This window comes from Tubulanus polymorphus, chromosome 9 (assembly GCF_964204645.1).
Source record: "Tubulanus polymorphus chromosome 9, tnTubPoly1.2, whole genome shotgun sequence".
In the NCBI taxonomy this organism is placed as follows: domain Eukaryota; kingdom Metazoa; phylum Nemertea; class Palaeonemertea; order Tubulaniformes; family Tubulanidae; genus Tubulanus; species Tubulanus polymorphus.
The window spans coordinates 11991705-12015118 of NC_134033.1; the positions used below are offsets into that span (position 1 = coordinate 11991705).

At 38.2% G+C, this 23414-nt stretch overlaps 1 protein-coding gene across 1 annotated transcript in view; it reads right to left on the bottom strand.

Annotated features, from left to right (window-relative positions):
- Window positions 1–23414, bottom strand: part of LOC141911438 (peripheral plasma membrane protein CASK-like) — a 183270-nt gene that overhangs the window by 118532 nt on the left and 41324 nt on the right. Inside the window, exons 3-8 of the mRNA XM_074802459.1 lie at window positions 16001–16113; window positions 12152–12166; window positions 6823–6928; window positions 6095–6172; window positions 4089–4264; window positions 3531–3587 (exon numbers count right to left, since the gene is read on the bottom strand). Of these exons, the coding sequence (XP_074658560.1) occupies window positions 3531–3587; window positions 4089–4264; window positions 6095–6172; window positions 6823–6928; window positions 12152–12166; window positions 16001–16113 (545 nt within the window). The remainder of the gene's footprint in view (window positions 1–3530; window positions 3588–4088; window positions 4265–6094; window positions 6173–6822; window positions 6929–12151; window positions 12167–16000; window positions 16114–23414) is intronic.

Here is a 23414-nt window from a genome sequence, read left to right on the forward strand (position 1 = left end):
TTCACTTATTTCACATCCTTAAAGTTATTTGTTTTCACATCTATACAAATACCAAGATTTTCTACATTTCTTCGCAAAAACTTAAGCCATTACGGAATAACTCATCACCATCTGGACAGATTGAAATGAGATTTCTTAAACTTTATCACAGCTTGTGAATGAATTAAGCTAGAGGAAATCGACAAGACATTTTTCTTGAATTTTTCACTGACAATTTCATATTTTTGCTCTTATATAAAATATATAATCTATCTTAAACTTTGAATATACTTTATTTTTAAGCAGATATCCATTTTTTAAACATTTTTCCATATTTTCTACATTATCCAAATCGATTTTCATTCAAAGATTCAAGACACTTTGCCATTGCTTACTAACGACCCTCTTCAAGTAAGTTGACCTGTACTGATGAGTAAGAAGACAGATTTCAGTGTCAAATAAAAAGACTTGGCCCTATAACACAAGCAATTACAGTCAACTTCCCTGCAGTCCTGCATGACTTATCCCAAGAATGACGTTCACTCAATCAAATGAATTGTAAATACAAATTGCAACTCTAAATAGTGAAACTAAAGCGATGTGACCACTGATTTGATGAAGAGAGTTTGACTACATTCGTAAACTGGCCATATTTGTTAGATCCACTGCAAACTTGAAAAGTACATCGCGCAATGAGAATCACAATCAAATTTTCATGGAAGAATTTTTCTAATCGCTGTTTTGGTGCGATCAATCACCGACGAATTAGTGCAATTATTTCTAGCGATCCAATTAATCACAGGGGCGTAAATTGAGCTGAAAGCTTAAGTCGTCGTGGACCAACGGTTGCTCGGGAAACGAACGTTGCAGCTTCGTTGGTTGATGGATGGTGCGGCGATCAACGCCACCAGTCTCTCCCCAACCGACCGACCGATCGTCCGATGTTAGATTACAGAATTATCCTACTCGTGATTCAGAAGCGATTAATTATCATTATTTGGTGTTAATTTCATATAAGCGTCGAGGGATGAGTTAACGTCTGAAGCCTAGAGGGAAACAGAAACCAGTCCCACAGTTCTGCCTAAGGATTGAATCGACTATCACCAATTGAAAATGTACTCTAGGTACACATTTAATCAAGAACAGTGGATCTGGGTCTTAAATAGCAGACCTGGTATTTCTTTTTAGGAGTGGTTTTCACCTGAAATATTATCATAATAGCAGTTTATTCAACACATTTGGGTGGAATTTGTCAAAAAAATTTCAAATCATCTCCAGCGCTTGCGGGCATTAATAAATCAGCTCGAAGTGTTTGAATTTTGGAATAACGATGCCAAAAACTATTCGCATTAAGGGGATGTAGAAACTACAGGAATCTGTCGTCATTAATCGCTTATTGTGTCTGACATGGCGTAACTACATGAAAAAAACCAAATCACTGTAACACCTCTATAAAGGCTAAGGTATTTCATAAGTAAACGGCTAGTTATCATATTTCTGAAAATAAAACCGTTCTCATCACGTAGATAGTTTTCATCAATTCACCGTCGGCGATGTCGTTTGATTAATCAGCGAAAAACCGATCCAAGGTAACGTAACAGAATGTCAAACTAAGATTGATGAAGGATGATGGGAGAATGTCTACTGACAGACTGATTGACTGATAGCGCGGATTCGTACACACAATACAGTGATGTCGATAAATGTAGCAATGATGATATGTGTACTGGGTTGGTTTCATTTTTCAGCAGTGTAGATCAAATACTATCTACCCAATAAGATAAAAACCCACTATCTACAGATTAAAAGAATTTAAAAACAAGAATTTATTTATTCAATCTAAAATATATAGATTACACGACGTTTCGATCTCACCCTAGAGATCATCATCAGGTGTGAGATCGAAACGTCGTGTTTATTATATATTTTAGATTGAATAAATAATTTAGATTTTAGATTGAATAAATTCTTGTTTTTAAATTCTTTTAATCCGTAGATAGTGGGTTTTTATGTTATTATCCATTCACCACGTTTGAGTGTGGTTATCGTTCTACTATCTACACATGAAACTATTCAGATCCTTCCCTAAATATCGATATGAAGCCTAGAATCACAGCCCTTTTCCATTCCAGTAGGAACTCTGAACTATCACTTTTAGAAAGTATGCTCATAAAATATCAATTCTACGACTGGTATCCAGTGTTCATAATCCCACATCATTCTCAATCAACAATTAGTTCGAGGTAATGCCCTAAACATATGTGATGCCCGGACAATAAAAAATGGTAGAAAGGTGATTAAATATTCAAAGTCTGAATGGGTAGAATCATGCAATGGATTGATTGATATACCCTAATGTAGAAAGGGTGCTAAACATCCATTAGATAAATGGCAACATGTAATTATTGTCGGGATGTTTTATTCATCCCTCACCTCCAAATCAGGATTTATTAATATACGAGGTTGTGTTGAAATGTTCCATTATTAGTAATAATCGATATTTTCATTAGTTTGTTATATGAAATCATTTTTATATGAATGATCAGTTAGGTTCATTGTTAATGTTTGGTTAGTGTCTCTACAATATTGCAATGGCAAACTGCAAAACCGGCTATCCAACCAAATGGTGTGACTATAACAGTCAGTCTGATGTTGTCGAAATGAGTTCATTTTTTTCAATCAGGCTGCCGAATCTGAATATTATCATACAAACCACTAACATGATTAACTTTTATACACTATGTTAGGTCTAGATTTCAACAGAGAAAAGTAGATTTGATTTTAATAAATAATAATAATAATAATAATAATAATAATAATAATGTTTATTTTTATATAGCGTTACTCTCATTACAGACTCGTAATTGAAACTGAAGCACAGAAAACTCGAGTAATTACTACAAGGGAACCTCGTAGATCCTCGCTTGCCACAATAGCAATCGTCAATTCTGCAGGTGAAACATATTTTCAAGAATTTTTCTATTTTCTATGCCTTATGGGTCCTACTGTCAGGCACGCCATCTAGTGGGAAAGCCGGTATCATATCTCCGTCATTGTTTGATCTAAGATCAATAAATTCTATGATTGTAGAAATAGATTTGAAAATCTCGTTGAATCGGTGAAAAATGCCAAGTGATTCAGCATTACAATATTGTCGAGATGACACCAGCAGTGTGGTATACAGTATAGGGTGTTAATGCAATACATTAGGAGCCATTAGTTGCTGAAAGGCTGTCACTGGTAATAATGTATCCTATCGCGGTATTCAAGAATTCTTACTCAAATCCTAGGGTTTACCAAAATAATTTTTACCAATCGAAAAAACCCCACGATCAAGTTAAAACTGATGCCAGTTCTACTGCCACGAGTTAAATCACGCAAGTGAAAATAATAGCGTATGAACCAACTATAACACGCGAATCAAACTAACTCGTAGAACCGCAGAATTGGGTTCTTAACACTACATTTTTGTAAGGGTAGTTAGTATTTAAAACAACCTCTAAGCAACCATCTCCAGAATTTGTTTAATGTTTTTTTTGTCTTTCTCTTACCAGCGCAATCTTCGCGTAGAGATTGCCATTCTTGTAGATGGTAATTAATTCGAGTATCTGCAATAATTGGTTCAATGAAGAAATTTTACTCTTCATAAAACTTCGACTTTCCGATCATTCTAGTATCAGATTTGATACTTTTGGGGTAATTTTGACCCTTCAGAAAAATTGACTTTACATTTTTCGTCACTTCAGTTCATGTAAAATCTATCGAAGAGTGAAACCTTTTTGTGGAACCGGTCTATAAAACCAGACTTTAGAAGCGAATTAGCCATATTGAGCTTTCTAAAACCCTTCGATCGCTAGACCCAAGAGTTCCCAGTGACTGTTACATGTGTTACTTCTCAAGCTGGCATAAAAAATGGCAGTTTTTGCCGGATCATTGGGCAAAGTATCCAATTTGTTATCAGTTTCTTTTTATTCTTAGAGCATCATTTTCTATTATCTTAATAACACGGATGGCACGTTGCATTAATGGTTTTCCCCACAGCGATCAAAGCGCCATCTTCCGAAGCGATAAAAGTACCCGACAAATTTGGGCCGAACGTCGTTTCGTACCTCCTGAGATTTGACCGGATTCCGGCAGTTGAATGGCGACGCCGAAACCACCGAGTTTGACTGGAGCGGAATTTTCTTTGGAAGCCAATAGTACGCAGTGGGGTTTCATATCGCGGTGTATAATATCATTTTCGTGGCAGTAACGAAGAGCCTCGAGGATTTGTCGAACGTAATGACTGAAAATAGAAGACAGAATAATAGCTGCTTACATTAGTGTATTCCGTTCGTTCAGCAGGAAACTATTGTTATTATCATCATCATCATCATCGTGATGATTGCCAATTCATTTACAATATTCGTACATACAATCGATCTATTGATTAATCAAAAATTCTACAACTTATTCATTCCAAAGGCATTGTTCAAAGCCGTCAAAAATATAAAGATCCATCCGAATGCGCCGCTTCTCTCTGTGAACTGCCATTCTTATTTAAGTCGTGAAAAATTTGATCAGCACACAGATCAGGACACTATACTTTCATCAGTATGAATGGTCTTCATAAAATACATTTCACACCAAGTATGACAAGCCATTGCTACCAAATGTCGAGCCTTGCTTGGGCCATGCGAAGTCTAAGCGTTAGATTAATAGGGGTATGGTTTTCTGGATATTTCTGGTCCATTCCAACCCAAAGCGCTTGATTCAAAGAAGAAATACAGCGACCGTGCTCAATGCCATTTTTGGACTTCAAACCGATATATTCAGTTTCGCTTGGTATCTAAATCATCGATAAATAATCGTGATAACAGAAGTTCAATCACAAGCTGCTGCACAAACGATATTCAATACACTTTCTACTGGTTTTCATTAACATTTGGAGTCACAATGAAGTAACTGAAAAAAACTGAATTGAACTTGACACCAGAATGGAATTAACTTGACAGCTATGGGATTTCATAGTGTGTATTGCCTGACAGGATTTGACAACCGTGTTCCAAATGAGAAAACCGGCATTTGTTGAACTTTCGTGATGAGGTAAACATATTTTTTGAACGAATTGCATAAAACGTTTGAAGATCCATTAATGTTCTCTCCATAGATTCAAAGTCATTAACAAACTGAATACGCAATGATAAAAATCAGCTTCTGGTTTGTTACGTCAGGATCGCCAGGTGTTGTGGTATATATATTCATCATTTGAGGATATTGCTAATTTCCCATTTAATCGAGAAAGTGGCAGAGAATGTTGAAGATTTTTGGCGGCCAATTTGAAAGACTACGTTACTAATATTCAACAGGAGTCATAGCGGACTTGAAGTGTGAAGAGCGCTAACGAGAAATTCAAGATGTCAGCCGTATTGGTGGCATTTTGGGACAGCGAAAAACCGAATCGTCGTACATTACACCAATCATTTTCCAGTAAAATTCCATGCTGCACGCAGACCCTGCTCTTATTATCATCATGTCAAACTGAACTTCCATAATGACATAATAATTATCTCCTGTGTGACATAATAATTATCAATTAACCCTTTCAGCGCGTCTACACCGCAGTGCGGTGTATGAATCAGTGATGGATTTTGTTAGTACACTGCACCGCTGTGTATTAGTGTAATTAGTAATTAGTTTTTACCTATATTGAAAGATGGCAGCACCTGTCAAACCTAGTGAAATATTAGTTACTAACGATACACCGCTCTGCGGTGTAGATGCACTTTAGTGGTATTCCCGTTATTCAACACACTAGGGTGCAATTTTTTCAAAATTTTCAAATTATCTCCAGCACTATAGGGTATTGATTAGTTAGCACTGAAAGGGTTAAAACAATAATCAATATTTTATCCATAACGAATGAATATCATTTCAGCACCACGAGAACCGCGAGCTAAGAATAAAATTTCAATTGGATAATTTCGTTTGTCGTGTCATTTTCTACGCGCTGGATTCAAGGCATAAAATTCTCTCGCCGCGTATAATTAAACCTCGTTCATTCATCGTCGAGTCAAGGCGAGGCGCGCCGCAAAACTTTTTTATATTCGCGCTCTCGCCATCGTTTACACGTTACCTAGCAACAGCCTCGCTGTAGACGAATCCGGCGGACGCGCGTCTGACGATCTCGAAACACAGATCGGCTCCGTCCATGCTGCAAATACACACAAACAGAATATATATATATATATATATATATATATATATATATATATATATATATATATATATATATATATATATATATATATATATCATACAAGGGATGGATTGATAAAAAACGTAATTATTTGTTTTGAATGAAAAATCGATTTTGCAGTATTGACTACTTCAACAGCCATGGTTTCACAGACCCGGGTTCGGAAGCTGTTAATTAAATTTCTATCTACTCTTGAGTCGGTTGCAAATCGAAAACGAACTGATTTTGATTCCATACGAGCAAGTCGCGAGTGGAAAGTCAACTGATTCTGACTAATGAGAATCAAATCTAAACACACTTTCTGCGGCACTTGGTCCAGTTTCAATTTCATCAATTGCCACGATCATACAGAGTCAAATTTAGCCTGTGCCTAATAAGACAGGACATTGACACGTAAATCATTCATTACTAAAATGCTATCAAAATGATGCTGTGGTAAGTGTATTCAGTCACAATTAGCATCCACACGTATTAATTCAACCAGTGATACAATTTGGCATGGGTATGATCCAACATTTTTGACATGGGCCAAATTTGGCACTGACAAAAACGCTTGCGAGATCGGGACTAATAGCTGTTGATATAGACTGGCATCTCATACTTACTATTCGAATACCATATAAAGCATTCCATCTGAACTGTATGTTTCTAGTAACTCTACGATGTGTGGGTGTTTCAACATGTGACATATCGTCGCTTCTCGCTTCAAATCTGAAACATAAACCAGCAACTAAAATTACCAATTCGATTTCAAACAAAAATAATGCGAAAAATCTTTTTTTTTCGATATAAGAAACAAGTACAGAAGACTCCTTCCTTGTAACACGAATCGAGTTGAAAACAAATTTATCAAAATAGGGAACCACAGCTTATCTCACCAGATGACATCAAAATGAGTTTATTTTCCCTCAAAATTGAAGTGGATTTTTGGGTTCCCAAATCCAAATATTAACCCTTTCATTGCTGACTAGTTAATACACTATAGTGCTAGAGATAATTTGAAAATTTTTTAAAATTCCACCCTAGTGTGTTGAATTACGGGAATACCACTATAGTGCGTCTACACCGCGGCGCGGTGTATCGTTAGTTACTCGTATTTCACTATGTCTGACAGATGCTGCCATTTTTCAAGAGAGATAATTACTAATTACATCAATACACCGCAGTGTGGTGTACTAGCAAAATCCATCACTGATTTATACACCCCACTGCGGTGTAGACGCACTGAAAGGGTTGAACAAGCCTCCACAAAATAACCAAGTACCTTAAAATTACCTTGAATAAAGGTTTCCCATTATTTCCAAGCTTAAAACAAAAACCACCGTTTCAAATTGATTCGAGTTAGGAAGAATTTACTGTATTTGTCTATCAATATCAACCAAAGAAGGTGTTAATCTTTATTTTCTTCGTTTAAGTGAATATTCTAATTCTTGATCTTTAAACGACACTCTCGGATCTCGCGCTGAAAAAGCGAAATCGTGTAATTTGTTTTTCCCTATTTTTTTCATTTCAACCGCGAATCTAATTTGAATTCCATCGGCCACGAACAACACGGAACTGCTATATACGTGTCACAGGTGAAAAAGCGTGCAAATCAACAAACACCGACGACAGTACACCATTAAATCCTCCGAGGCCCTGTCTCATGGAAAAGTTATCAATTACCATACGTAGCTAAGTTCGTCATTTTCAAAACGCAGTCAATGCCAATCATAATGTGCCATTGTTTTCAATGCCAGGGTCCATTTACATGAATAAATCTAAGCTTAAATTAGTTAACTTTGAATTTTTGTCCTCATTCAAAACCAAACATTTTAGATTAGCTTTATTATGAGATAATAGGAGTTTTTATTTTCTATGAAAAGATTCACGAAATCTTACTCAAATTCGATGAAAATACCACTCTTCGTATTCTTATTTTTCTTTATACGAACCATGGCGTACAATGGACTTTGACTCGACAAAAATGAAAGTATCAATCTCCTCAAGCTTAAGAAAATTTTGGAATAAAATTTCGGTTGAATAAACTGGATTGGTTATTTCATTTTTTTGCCAAGTCCCTCGATACAAATTTGGGCAAACATTTTCATGAGACAGCGCCCGCGAGCAAGATCCACAGTGGAACCATAAACTAAATTCTATACAGTTGAGTTTAATCTATAATCGAAGAACAGTGTATTATCTGGTTTCAGGACATATATATTATGAAACGCGAACACCAAATGAAATTCCACTAAAGAAAGAAAATGAAAGAAATGAAATTCTAATATCAATGGTATTAACAGCTATTTACAGTAGTTGTAGCTAATACACACCCCATAGACAAGTGCACCTATTGCCATTATATCATTAGGATACCACTAAAATTGATTATCTCATTTCAAATCTTTTCATCAATGACCTTAGTATCCCCAAAATATGCTGGTGGAAAGAATTCAGAATTCCTGACACTGGACCGATAAGAAACCCATGTTTTCTGAGAATAATAGGGCATTTGTTAAGTGAATAGAGCGCTTGACAAGTCAGTCGACACACCTGACTGGTCACCGCACTGACCACACAAACTTCCAAACTCAATCAATCACTAGGAGTCGGTGGTCTAGTGGTTAGCATTCAGAACTTGGATGCTAGAGGTTCCAGGTTCAAATCCTGACCATTGAGGGCTGGCTATAAATTGATATTTTGATGGAATAAAAAGGGACAAATTTTTTTAAATAGATTACAAAATCTTTCCAAATTAATTGAAATGATCCGTCACTACGTCACGTTAGTGAAGGTCTTGTTTAAGCCGTGAACACATGGAAATGATTTGGCCCACATCAAACTGGCTTAAACCAGCTGAGAGTTAAATTTGGCCGGTGCCTAATTGGAGATCGCGTTCACACGTAAATCACTCTCATTTCTAAAATCCTTTCAAAATGATGCTTCACGGAACCAATTAACTTTGCGCGGAATAATTTGACCTGTGCCAAAATTTGGCAACGGCCTGGTCCAATATTTGTAGCTGGACCGACAGGCCCGAGTCTCATCTAACATGGGTCGAGTTTAACCGCAATCAAAAACGCACATGTAATGGCGCCTTACGAATATTTTCAGACATGTCAGCCATGTCACCCCGACAGGTTGTATTTCCCTAAAGACTTATGTCTGCAGTTCGTAATTCTCGCTACAATGAATGGTCAATTACTGTCCGTCTATCGACCAGCTGTCCCTGTAATCCCGCGGGTGCAAGAGAATTCATTACGATCTGTCTGATGTATTTGCCATCAGACGGGTGGTCAACTAACACCTACGATAATAGCCTCGTATATTACATACATCACAGATAAACGCCTTTTTTATTACTTGGGAGTAGTAAAATGGAAGGGCCATCAGAAAAATGTTTTTACTTTCACTGACATTTCGAAATGGACGAGAACCAGGGAAAATTAAAATAAACTTTTTCTTAAATTTGCAAAAATGAAGATATTTTCCGAGAATTTTTTGATTATTCAAGAATTTTCCACATAGAATGTTCGCAGGAAAAAGATTTTAAAAATGATTTTTAAAAAATGTATTGAATCGAATTCAAATCATACGCAAAATTCAGCAAACAAACTTCTTGCAAATAGAATGAAAGTTAAGGATGGAACTATCTACAAATTTCAAAAAGCTTAATATCAAATATCTAGAAAGAGGGGATAATCTTCTTTCTTTTTTTTTAAACGTAAATAATTTATCAGAATGGGGTGAAGTTACAATGCTGTGGAAAGTGAGGATATGCCACGGGTTCGCTTTGTAATTTCAAAATAAAACAGGCTTTAAAAATCTGCTATAGATTTCAGGCAAATATCTGAACCCGATATAAATGTATCGCGCGATAGTATCCTTTATCAAGCGGAAAAACTGTTCTTATCGTCGAAATCGATATTAAAAAAATTTCCTTAAATTCGCGTCTTTTCTGCTCGGTTTTTCTTTCGCGCTAACGAATGTGAAAAATGCGTGCGCGGAATATCGGTAAGAGGTGCATGAATTACGAGGGGATCGTGACAGCGACGGTTACCATTCACACGTAACGCATACGTACAACCGAATCATTCGATTATCAATGGACCGAATAAAAGACGGAAGAGAATGGAAGGAGATTGAGGAGTGAAACGATAGCGAGCTCGAGAGAGAGGGCAATATAGAGGGTAGTGAAGGAGAGGAGAATAACGGTTGGTTGAGGGGATGGTGAAAAGGGGATAGTGGGATAGAGGAGAATGAAAAGAAGAGGGGAATGACGGTTGGTTGAGGGGATGGTGAAAAAGAGGGTAGTGGGATAGAGGAGAGTGAAAAGGAGAGGGGAATGACGGTTGGTCGAGGGGATGGTGATAAAGGGGGTAGTGGGATAGAGGAGAGTGAAAGGGAGAGGGGAATGATGGTTGGTTGAGGGGATGGTGAAAAAGGGGGTAGTGGGATAGAGGAGAGTGAAAAGGAGAGGGGAATGACGGTTGGTTGAGGGGATGGTGAAAAAGGGGGTAGTGGGATAGAGGAGAGTGAAAAGGAGAGGGGAATGACGGTTGGTTGAGGGGATGGTGAAAAGGGGGTAGTGGGATAGAGGAGAATGAAAAGGAGAGGGGAATGACGGTTGGTTGAGGGGATGGTGAAAAAGGCGGTAGTGGGATAGAGGAGAGTGAAAAAGAGAGGGGAATGGAGAATGAGGGGAAACTCAACCGACAGTACCAGGATTGGCAGAGGACGGTGAGATGGAGTCAGTAGTCTCAGTGAGGAGATGGAGTCATTAGTCTTGGTGAGGAGATGGAGTCATTAGTCTCAGTGAGGAGATGGAGTCATTAGTCTCAGTGAGGAGATGGAGTCAGTAGTCACAGTGAGGAGATGGAGTCATTAGTCTTGGTGAGGAGATGGAGTCATTAGTCTCGAATGGCATATAGTCAAAAGCCTTAAGTTATTTTCAAACTTCATTTACACTTTTAACGGCCCCTTTTAGGCTCCTTTTCTCACACCACCTAGACTACCCACCCGGACAGTGGTCACTCCTGGGGAACACTATAGATGCGAAGCAAGCAAGCCGGAAGATTAAGGAAACATTCACTTTAAAGGTTGGGCTTAACATTGACCACCATTCAAATGAAGGACAATCCACAAACTGCGCACAAAGAAAACTCCAAAATTGTCAAAAACGAAAACATTTTCTATGTACTTCTATGGATCTTTAATTACCTTTAATCTCTACCTAATATTTACATGTATTCTAGTTTAGAAATGATTGAGTACACTCTCTGTATCATAGATAAGTTTAAAAACATGGATTAACGATAATAACCAAATTTTACTTATCCCAGAAGAGACCGCACCAAACTTTTGACTACAAGACAACACATTACAATCTGCTAACAGATGGCCAGCTACGAGTAATCATTGTAGCAAAACCTTCTTCCCGAGTAAATCTTTACTCATGCTACCAAAAAAATCACTCAAAACATCACTGAGAATTGAAATACACATAAGGCATATAAGTAGGGAAAGGTGTGGGCGGCTCAGGCGAAAACAATCGTAATAATGGGTTTCATTTGGTAAATGTACATTCACGTCAAAAACCTTTTATCTAATGCAATATTTATGCGAAATGAAACCATTAACCACGATCGAAATCACAGCCTTGCGTTTTCTGATCGAATTTTTAGATGCATCAAACATGGATATACATTATTGAGTGAATTGAGGTATATTTCAGTAATAAGTATTACATGTCCATATGACCATGGATCTTCCCAGAACACAGCCAGTTTTGAGTGACTTTTTAACCATTTCTAAAACCACACAACATCCTAATAGCGCATGTGCGCATATGCAATATGCATGCATTTTACATGCACATGTCATTGTCGACGTGTGTGCATGTTAAACTGCATGTGCGCACATGCGTACATGCAAAATACAACATGTGCTTACATGTAAGAATCCAATCTGCAGTGAAAAATATAGACAACTGATTAGTATTCAATATAGAAACATCAAGCAAGCTTTTATAAGCATGGTGTAAAATGATGAAGCCCGCTGCACCATACATGGTTCTAGAACACAAGACGGCTTAAGATCTTAATAAGCCCATTATCTACATTCTACGTCAACTTTTGTCCCATCCTACATACTTAATTCATGACTGAGCAACTAAAACGGAGATATGGTACATTCCTGAGACCAACCGCAATTTGACAAGGGGAATAAGGTAGCTCAATTGAACCAATTTAGCCGATAAGTTTAACTAACAACTACTATCAGTCAACTTAGAGCTAAAGAACTGGGATGTGGTCTATTTAGACAAGCGAGACCCAGTCCCACAGTTGTGATTTAGAGAGTTAACTCTGAGTTAAAATTAGTTCATTTTCAATGAGTTAACTCTGAGTCAAATTTTAACTCGGAACTGTGGAACTGGACCCTGAGTTGCATTGTTGCGTCTCTAGGACAAAAATCTTACGACTTGATCGGTTAGAGGTTATCGATAGCAAGACCAACCTTACTCGCAGGCAAACCGAGTCTGGCTATATTCTTCTTTTTTTAAGATTTGGAGTATTATTCGTCTCTAAGCAAATCCAAAAACATTGCTCAGACTGTTATTTCACTTTTTTACCCTATTTTCTTCTCAGCACCCAAGATTGACGCCGCGATATTTTGCCAATCAGCTATAATAACGTCGCTAGGAGATTTACAACTTGTTGTTCATCGCGTCGAGTAGGAATCTCTAGTCATCCGAATAAATCTCATATAAAAAATTAAGGCGCAGCGGGCTTCAAAGCGATATAATAGATATAAATACAAGGGATATTGAGAACCATAATTCTTGTATTTCACTCAAGAATTCAAAATTTATACCGCTTAAAATCTGGCAAAAAATGTCTGCGCGAAAACAGCTTATTTTCTCACAGAAAATTTGATTACTGCAGTTTTTTTTTTACACATTTGAGCTATCAAGGGAGGTAAAATTCTCACTTGGGCAATGATAGCGCGGGGATGTGCGCAGAATATTTGAGAGTTCTTCATCTCGAGGGACCATAAACGAATGATATCTAATCTAATCCCTACCAGCGGACATGTTTGTAGGTCTTGCACAACACGACGACACCATATTGCAACAAAAAAACCAGCATTTTTAGATGTATTTAATTTCAATGCTGCTTTTTGATACAGTTATAACATGTTCGATAAAACGATATCAACATAACTACTTGCATAAAATGGGGTCTTAAATATCTAAAACCATTTGCATAATAATGGGGATATAGACACTTAAAACCATTTGCATTGTTATTGGGATTGATAATCGAAAAGTGATGTAAAATAATATCAAAATAACTATTTGCATAAAATGGGTGTCTAGACACTGAAAACCATTTGCATGATAATGGGGGAAGTAGAAACTACTGTAATGGGATGGTTGTGCTTGCTGACCAATATGGCTGCCATGTGAAAAATTAACATGGCAAGACTTTGTTGGGTACCCTCATCCTATCTAGACAGTTAAAACCATTTGCAAGATGATGGGAATGTAGAAACTTCTATGATGGTACACGGCAGCAAGACCTCATTAATTTCATCCAAAAACATTGTTTTCCGATGGACATGTAATAGAAAAAGCTAGAGGACAAAAAGTCGACCAAATCAACATAGTCTTACAAAATACGGGGGAGGAAAGATCGGAAATGTTTTCGAGGTCGCGAGAGTAAATTATTCATAGAAATAGGATTAAAGCAAAGCGACAATCAAACGAATGCATAGACAGTTACTGGTATCTAATGAAGCAGCGCGGCAATATCAGCTCGGTACTCGTCGGTTCAACCAGGTGTAAATGAGAATAGGTGTTGAGCGGAGGAGGGAATCAGGCAGTCGCCATCACATGAGCATTTTTAGATTCGGATAAACTTTGGCCTGTACCGGATCAGGCCGGGGCCAATTGTTTGCACCGGTGTCGAAAACATCCATGACTGGCCAAAACAGGATAAGATACGGCCCAACCGAAAATTTCGAACCCGGCCCATGCCAAATTATTCTCTGCGGTTCTGAACGTGCCTCGCCTCATTATTCTAACAAGTCTGGATACGTCTGCCCGAGTCAAATCCTGTCTCTGCGTAATTGCAGCTTATGGAATACCAGAGGGTGCAAGTTTTAGTCAAAAAGGGGCTGCCAACATTGCCTATGCATATATAAGCAAAGTTTCATTTTACATCTATCTGACTTTCACTGATGTTAAAGCAATTATCTATGGGAATAAAACCAGGTTGTGGAGGGGAGGTTTACACAGTGAAGGGTGCTTAACTGCGGTAGTTAGTCGTTATAAGCATTCGATTCTGGGATGCCAGAACATACGTAGATTGAACACTACCAATTACAACATCAACGTCCCAGGACAAGACAACTTTCCCAGTCACCCTGAACCCAGTTTCTTAAAAGCAGTTAACTGTGAACCCTTAGAAATATGTGGAACTTGAGTCTCACGATGCCACCAAATTCTAATGCCAAACAAAAAAGCAATTGAGCCCAATACGACTCAGCTGAGTAGCAGAGACTAGGAGCAATTTCTAATATTCCAACAAACAGAATAAAGTGAAATAAATTAACTTTTCACAACGCCAAAACTTAAAATTCAGATCGTTCATTGTTGGAGGCAACTATGATACGACCCAACCGAACGCGATAGCGCTGTAACGCCTCGCCTCGTGTCGCATCCAGACGAAAGCGTTTATGAATTTCGGAAAAAAATCGCCGCGAAAGTTTATAAAAAATTCACGAGCGCCGACGAAGCCGTCGAACAGCACGCGGGTGTAATCATCATCGCTGTATCGTCTCCGCGACTACAAGCGAAGAAAATTGTGCGAACACGGACAGAAATAATCTCTCCGGTCGCTCGAATACACCTCATTACTGAAATAACTGTCTCTACCACCTTTCTTCATAAAATACGAACATCGTCGTCGTGCGTGACGAAGAGAATGGGCCGAAAAATATCGCAATATTCCGAATTCCCATCGCTGCATTAAGCACATTCTATTCCCGTTCACTGCTGACTATACGACAGGGTGGAGGCGACTTTCTCACAATTTACAATTCCCGACAGAGTTTTCACAGATTCTTCCGTATTACAGAGAACTCTACGGGACCAGAAAATATATTCGTTATAACCGATAGTTCGATAGTTCGTTAAATCCAGTATGAAATTGATTAAATTTTCTCACTTGGGACACACTTTGTATACTTGTAATATCTGATGAATCATTGTATTCGAGTTCGTTATAACAAAGTTCCGCTGTGCAGGCCTAACACAAATTATTGACTAAATCCGAATACTTTCTTAGTTTAAAGATGTTTAATTCATGCATTATTTATGAGACGTGTAAACAAAAACATATCCAAATTTGTCAAATTCCCCAAGTTTACCCTGATTTTTTTCTAGATTTTCCTGATCCCTGTAGTTTTCCAGGTTTTCCGGATTTGCCACTACAAGTAGCAAATTCTTCCTATTACGGTATTTGAACTCTGGCACATGGGAATGTTAAAATTCCCAATTGGCTCGCAATGTGAACACACTCGACTTCAATCTCAATGCTCTCATTGGTCAAATTTTCAACAATGGCCGACAAAGCAATAGCTCCGGTGCTAATTACGAGTATACTCCTAGTGGAGGTTGGGAAGAAACAACATGATTCATACAAGCTAAATAGCGATAAACAATACACTATTTAACAACAGAAACAAGGAATTTATAAACAGAAAATGTGAAGAACGTCGTGTAAATATATATCTTACCATCAGTCGTGAGACCCGGACTCGAAGTAAACTTAGCCACGTCGACAATTTTGACGGCGAAATGTTGTCCCGATTGTTTGTGTATGCATCGTCGCACCACGCTGAACGGACCTCTGAAACGATACAGATTCATTCAAACAATTAATACATTAAGTTAACTAAAGTAGCTCAGTAGGGTGGGGCATGTGGCAGACAGTGGCACTTTGCACTATTTTTGTAAAAAACGAATGGAAAAATAGAGATTGCTTGAATTCACTCTTCAATTCACTCAGGGCTTTCGGAACCCCTATATGACCAGTAAAGATCATAGAAGAATACTTATTTGGAATCCAGATGTAAAGTCAGGGCTTCGGTCTAAGACCATGTTTCAACTTTTTAGTGGTCATCTGAAGTTGTCTTTATAATGGCTAAAAACAACTGTTCTTAGGTTAGAACGATAACCACACTCAAACGTGGTGAACGGATAATAAGATAAAATCCCACTATTTACAGATTAAAAGAATTTAAAAACCAGACTTTATTTATTCAATCAAAAATATATAAAAGACACGACGTTTCGATCTCACCCTAGAGATCATGGTTGAGGTTGTCGGATTGGCTAAAACTTATATTGGCTTAGACTGGTCTTCAAGGTGAGCTTCAACTGGCCTCAATCTAAGCATTGATTGTGCAACTATAACATTATATCCACTCTTCAAGAGGTGGGTCAACACCTGTTAAAAGATGCGCGCCAAATCCGGTGTTTCATGTTTCAAGAATAAATATAGACATTTCTGTTTCATGTTTCGTGTTTACATCAGGCTGCTGTATGCTGTATTGGCTTTAGTTCGTCTGCACCAGACTGATACTCGATCCCGCCAATGATTTCCAATTACATAAATCACCTAGTGATCTTAACGGACACCTGTCCTATTCGATCAATCGATCAATAATCCGATTGCCGCAATCCTCGCGCTCCGTACGCTGCTCGCAGGTATTTTCACAGCGACTCCAGCTGATCAAAAATAAATATTATCATTCGATTTCCGCGCTTGGAATCTGTTTTATAGGTTTATAAGAGGGTAAACTAATGGAATAGTTACAGATAGCTATCCACGTGCAAAAGATCACCAACATACAATTAATATCATGACATTTTATAATTCGAGTTTCTATCGTTTGTATAATTTACAGAAAACCTCAGCTTGTTACTGCTATCAGTTATATATATATACTCAACTTGAATCGGATCTTTTTGGACCATGAAAATATGTATGAAAACAAAAATAACAATTCGACATAGGCTGGCTATAGCATACCAAGTGGAACATACAAAAATTTATGAAAATATCGTAAATACGAATTTACATTCCTGATTGTCAGTATGCACAGTCCTTGAAGGGGTCACACCACCACTATTCTGGATATGTCTGCAGTCACATATATGAATTTACATTACTGATTTTCAGGAGGCACAAAGCACTTTGGTGGGTCACACCACCACTATTCTGGATATTGTCTGCAGTGCCAATAAACCCACCCACTCCTCTTAATTGCATCTACAAATAGTGAACACAATAGCAAAGACACTAATGTACAGCAGGCCACGGACCTGATAAACTAGAAGATCAATAGCTGCATTGACACTATCACCAGTTGGACTTTTTGCTAGTGTTAACACTTGGTCCATTCCAAATTGGAACGGGCCATATTTAGTCTAAATGATGTAGTGTGAACGCAGCTAATGTCAATAGCTACTGCAACTCAGCAGCCTTGAAAATCATTATCCGAATCGCAAGGAAAGAAATCGCTTGCTTTCAAGTATGAAATCAGATATGGAAATGTCGAACGTTGATGTCTTCGCCGCTGCTCTCTGTACAAACAACTCACTGAGAATGTAATAATACGAGTTAATAGATTTAAATCGTAATCGAAAATTTCAATAACGAAATTAAACCGGCGTCTAGCAGCGCGCGCTCGCTCGTTCGTGTCTTATCGTCGATTGTTTGCCGTTAAACAATCTCGAAACGGAGTACAGAGTAAATAACATAACACGAGGACAACCCTTCAAACGAGGAGACAACCCTTCAAATGAGGAGACAACCCTTCAAACGAGGAGACAACCCTTCAAACGAGGAGAAAACCGTCCAAAAGAGATCATAATATAACAACCCTTCAAAAGTGCAAAAGCGTCTTCAGAAATCAACTGCTTGTCAGAAGCCCATCCTCCCTACCGGCAGGGATTCGAACCTGATGGCATCGCTTAGAAACCCTGCCACACTACACCATCCAAATTTCACGGGCGAACTTCATAAATGGAAAACCAAGGCTAAAATAGAACAGGATTTCTGATTGGCTATTAATGACATCGTCTAAGCTGCACATGAACCTGTACACTCGGTCTAGTGTGGCAGGGTTTCGTACCGTGGCAGGGATTCGAACCCCAGAGTTTCGTACCGTGGCGAGTCTCGATGCCATCAAGTCGAATCCCTGCCAGTAGAGGATGCAAAGGCTAAAACGATCGAACTCGTTATAACTCATTAGAAACTGCCAATCAATGAGTGATTAACTAGTGATAAATCGTCACACTGACAGGTGAAAGACACATCAGAGCTGATAACAATCCGATAATACTCGGCCTTAAGCCGTCCTGATTACCTCAACAGTTTTTTTCTATTTGGAGAAATTTACAACAGCGTTTTAATTGAATGATTGATTGCAACTGCATTGTAATGTAGAAAGTGATTTGCATGTGAACACATGCAAATTTGACTAAAGTCTAATCCAGGCCAGTTTGACCCCCACGGGCCAAATTGCCTCGCCCTATAGCCACGATCACACGCAGACAATTTGGCCCCGGGGTAAATTTGCTCTGATCAGGCAAATTTGGCAACACGGTGAAATGGTAAAGTGATGTTGCGGGTCTAATTTGGCACGGGCAAAAAGTGGTTGTGTGATCGCGGCACTGCAATAAAGTGCCTCTTTACAAGCCCTTCATTATTAGAATGGAAATTTTTGTTCGTTACATCAAATAAATCATAACGTCCAAGCTCGTTATAACCAGGTTCCATTATTGTAAGACCGAAGGTAGAAACATCGATATATCAGACTAAGTCATTATATTCGTACAGAAGATAATTGATATTTCGAGCCCCCAGGACTAATTTTTCATGGGTGACATGGCCCACTATGAATAATCACCAAACTAACTAACAGTTAAGTTGTGTTCCACTTCATTATCTATTATTGGAAATTATCAGACCTGGCCACTGTTTATATTTGTCGATATCACGTCTAAAAGCAACTAAAATATTCTAATTTTCTGGGAAGGGGCTCAGCTCTGGTTGGCTTTCTTCGATTAAGTCACGATCGCACAAGCATTTTTGGCCCGTGCCAAATTCGACCTGGAGCAACCATTCACATTGGTGCGAAATGGACCCAGGCCAGTTTGGTAATGATGGGCCAAATCATCTCCGTGTGATCATGGCTTCATGGCTAAGCTTGAATAATAAAAAAAAATACTTGAAGAAAACCACAAAAGGTATCAAACTGGTGCCTGGAACCACCGTAGCCTGGAACCATCGATTCAGAAGTTCACTGTTTAATGTGAAGTCTTTATCATCACTTTTTGAAAGTCAGCTGATAAGGTGCCTCATGTCTGAAGTTCATTTCCGATTAAAAATGTATCCGATGAAGTCCTGATTACGTGTGAAGTTTAGATTATGAAATATCTACTCGTCTGTATTTTGTAGTTCATTTCCGATTGAAAATCTTTCAGGTGAAGCTCTAAAAACACATGAATTCTGGATGATCTGAGTGTGTTGATAAAATCACTAATGTCTGGTGTTTGTAGTTCATTTCCAATTAAGATGTCTCAAGCGATTTTGGCCCAGGCCAATCATGGCACGGAACAACAGCTCAAACGGTTGCCAAATAGGCCTGTACCAAAAATGTCAGGCTCGAGCCAAATTTGAGCATTTGAAGGGAGCGGATTGTTATCTTATAAAATGTGGTGGAGCATCTGTATTCATTAGCTATTATAGCGACATCAAATTAATTGCCAATCAGCTTTCATTGCTAATGGGTTTAATTGTCAATGAACAGACTGAATGGCAATTTGTTGACACCGAAGTAAGATTTATGAGATTGACCGTCTATTTTTAGAAAGAGGCGCGGTGGTCTGAGCAAATAGTCTGGAGATGTGTGCCATCATCGCGTAGGATTAACGGGTACCGCAGAAACATCAAAGCTTTGCGTTCCATCAATAGACAGACATACAAGGGAAATAGAAAAAGTCGATCAAAACAAAGAAGCAAACATGTTCGTCGTGATCATGCATCAATACTTGGCTAATGTAAAGTAGTGGATGTCTACGCAAAGCCTTCATTACAGTAAAAGGGGTCCAGCTATATGCGATGTTTGAACGTGACGACATTATATCGGTTGGCAAAATCACAATAAATGATTTGTATGATCCCGGTATAGTTTCTACATCCCTCTGATATGCGATATGCAAATGCGTAGTTTTTAGTTTCTACATTCTCCCTTCATACATATGGTTTGTAGTTGCCATCATCCCCCATTTTATGCAAATATTTCTGAGTTTCTGTATCCCGTTTTTATGCGAATAGATCTAAGTTTCTTCATCCCCATCTTATATGAATAATTCTAGTTTCTACATCCCCCTTTTATGCAAATTTACCTATAAATTTCATATCCCATTTCTAAACGATAAGTTCTACATAAGATCCAACTTGCCGATTTTAGACTAAACTGAAAATACTTAACTCACAAATAATTCTAAGTTTATACATCTCTGTTTTTACATGCAGCGCTTTGTTTCTACATCCCCACAATCGCATAGGTTTAGCTTTTTTCGTCCAATTCATCAGCTCCCAAAGCGCATTATTTATCTACGTATAGCATGGAACAGTATCCGAGCATTCTGTCGTTCCAAGAATGCGAAAGATTCCCCGATCTTACTTACCTCTCGATTACGTTCCAGATAAGCACGTGATCCGGAGTCAGAATCGGCGGCCGATTTTTGCAGTCTTTCGGCGCGCGACGTTTTTTAAGCATGCGCATCATACATTCGAATAGAAACATTAGCCGCGACGCGATTCAAAAAAAGATTCATCTGAATTCCAACGCGGCATCACGAAGCGGTAATATTTAAATCCTCGAACTTATCATATCAGCGAAAATAACATTCATATCCTGACTCTTCTCCACCAGAAATCATTACTCATTTTCAATTGTCTCCTGCTTGAAAAACCTGATTGTTGATTTGTATGAATTAGAGTAAAAACTCCACGATATCCGAGAAGCTTTCATATCTAAACACAGAGCACGCGGAAAAAATTCTCGAGATTTCATCGATTTAAAAGCGAAAGAAAATTAATTTTCGATTCAGCGTCAACAATCCTACAGCGAGCGATGAACGAACGAGAATTCATCGAGAAAGAAGTCGACGTATCGCTTTGAGGAATTCAATTGCGTTCCTCACGCGCCAAGACACGCGGACAAAACGAGAGAAATCACGTTATTTTTAAAAATCGCACGTTGTAAAGGAATGTAACACCTCGCGTATAACCAACATCGGCGTGTTATTGTCGCCGTTTCGAAAAGTTTCCGTCCGCAACTGACTTCAAAATTCAGTTTTCACGAGCAATTTTCAACAAAGACGACGAGTACCACCACACAGTTACACACTGTTCGATACACGGAAAGCAGTTCCAGAGCCGCAAAAAAAAATTGTGAAATTACCCTACGACAAAAAATTGCTGCTATCTGCGCTATCACGAAATCTCTGATGGCGGCAATTTCCGCTTCGCTTGATTTAAGAAATTGTCAAAAAACCGGTTGGCGGTAACTACCATATGTTGCAACTCATCGGAGTTTCCTCGCACACAGGATAGCTCGATATCCTCAGTTCAAATGTTTAATCCGCGATATTTATATATATAAATATATATATATATATATATATATATATATATATACATGTATATTGGCTAATTTCGCGATAATAATTAAGACATTAAGATGATTTTTAAAATTTGAAATACTCAGCATTTCACAAGTGAATTAGCATTTTGATGAATGGTAGTTCAAATGAAAGACGCTGATGATTTCGTCGGATCAAGTACAAATTCAAAATTTCATAATTCTATAATCTTAGGATTCCAATCAATCCTCGATTGCGTATCTTTAAAACAAGACGCTAACAAATCCTTCCTTTTACAGAAATTTCATCATCATCATCGGTTCAAGCCGTCAAATTTTCGCGACTGATTCCACATAATTATGTTTTTCCATTCAAGACAGGAACGTGTGACAGTATCGCCGGCGGTGGTCACGCGATCATCTGAGCTCGTCGGATCTGCGGCTTACTAGCGCCGCGACACCAGTTGCCTTCTCGCTGCCAGGAAAAAGATCTCTTGTCTGGTTAAGTCTCTCACACACGCACGCGCGCAGATAGATCAGCACTGAAGATCGGTGCTGTCTTACGGGAATTTCAGTCTGATTGAACAATTTCACGTGGATGTCGTTTTTATCGGTGGAATTGATTTGTTTCGCCAGATGAAATAACTCAATATCGCTGTCTTTAATGCCACCAATACAGTAACGCCGATAACTTAGTTAACCACCATTGATGTGATGGAAGATGATATCAAATCTAACACAAGTATAAAATTCAAATCCAAAATTTTCCCTTCAGCCAATATTTATTCGACGTTTTAACTATATCCTTATAGTCACCTTCAATTATCATCATCAGTATTCCTGAAGATGACTGTGAGGATATAGCCGAAATTCACTGAAGATGACTATTAGGATATATATAATAGTCAAAATTACAAAAATAAAATATCAGCTCAAGGAAACATTTCATACTGTTTTTTATCCTTAGTCGGGGATTTTACATTATTAATCTTAAGCCTTCAGTTGCAGGTATCATCAGAGCTGATGAATTGACAAAAATAACCACTACACAATGATGGTGATATAGAAACTGACGACTAATGAATATAAAATGGGGATCTAGACACTAAAAGTAATTTGCATACAACATGGTATGTAGAAACTAAGACTTATTTGCATAAATATCAGGAAGTATCAGGATTGGTCATGTAAATCACTAATGGTGTCTGCCTGGAGTCCTTATTTTTCAATGAGTGCACAATATACCAAGAAAGCAGTCGTGATTTGGTAAACATAATCGATCAACTCTACCCAGTCAGACAGACAGACGGATGGACCGACCGAACGAAGAATTCGATAATTAAAAATCAATCAACTGCCACTAATTAATCATAACGAGCTTCATGCCAAATCGCATTCATCACACATCTATACGTGTGTGTGTGTGTGTGTGTGTGTGTGTGTGTGTGTGTGTGTGTGTGTGTGTGTGTGTGTGTGTGTGTGTGTGTGT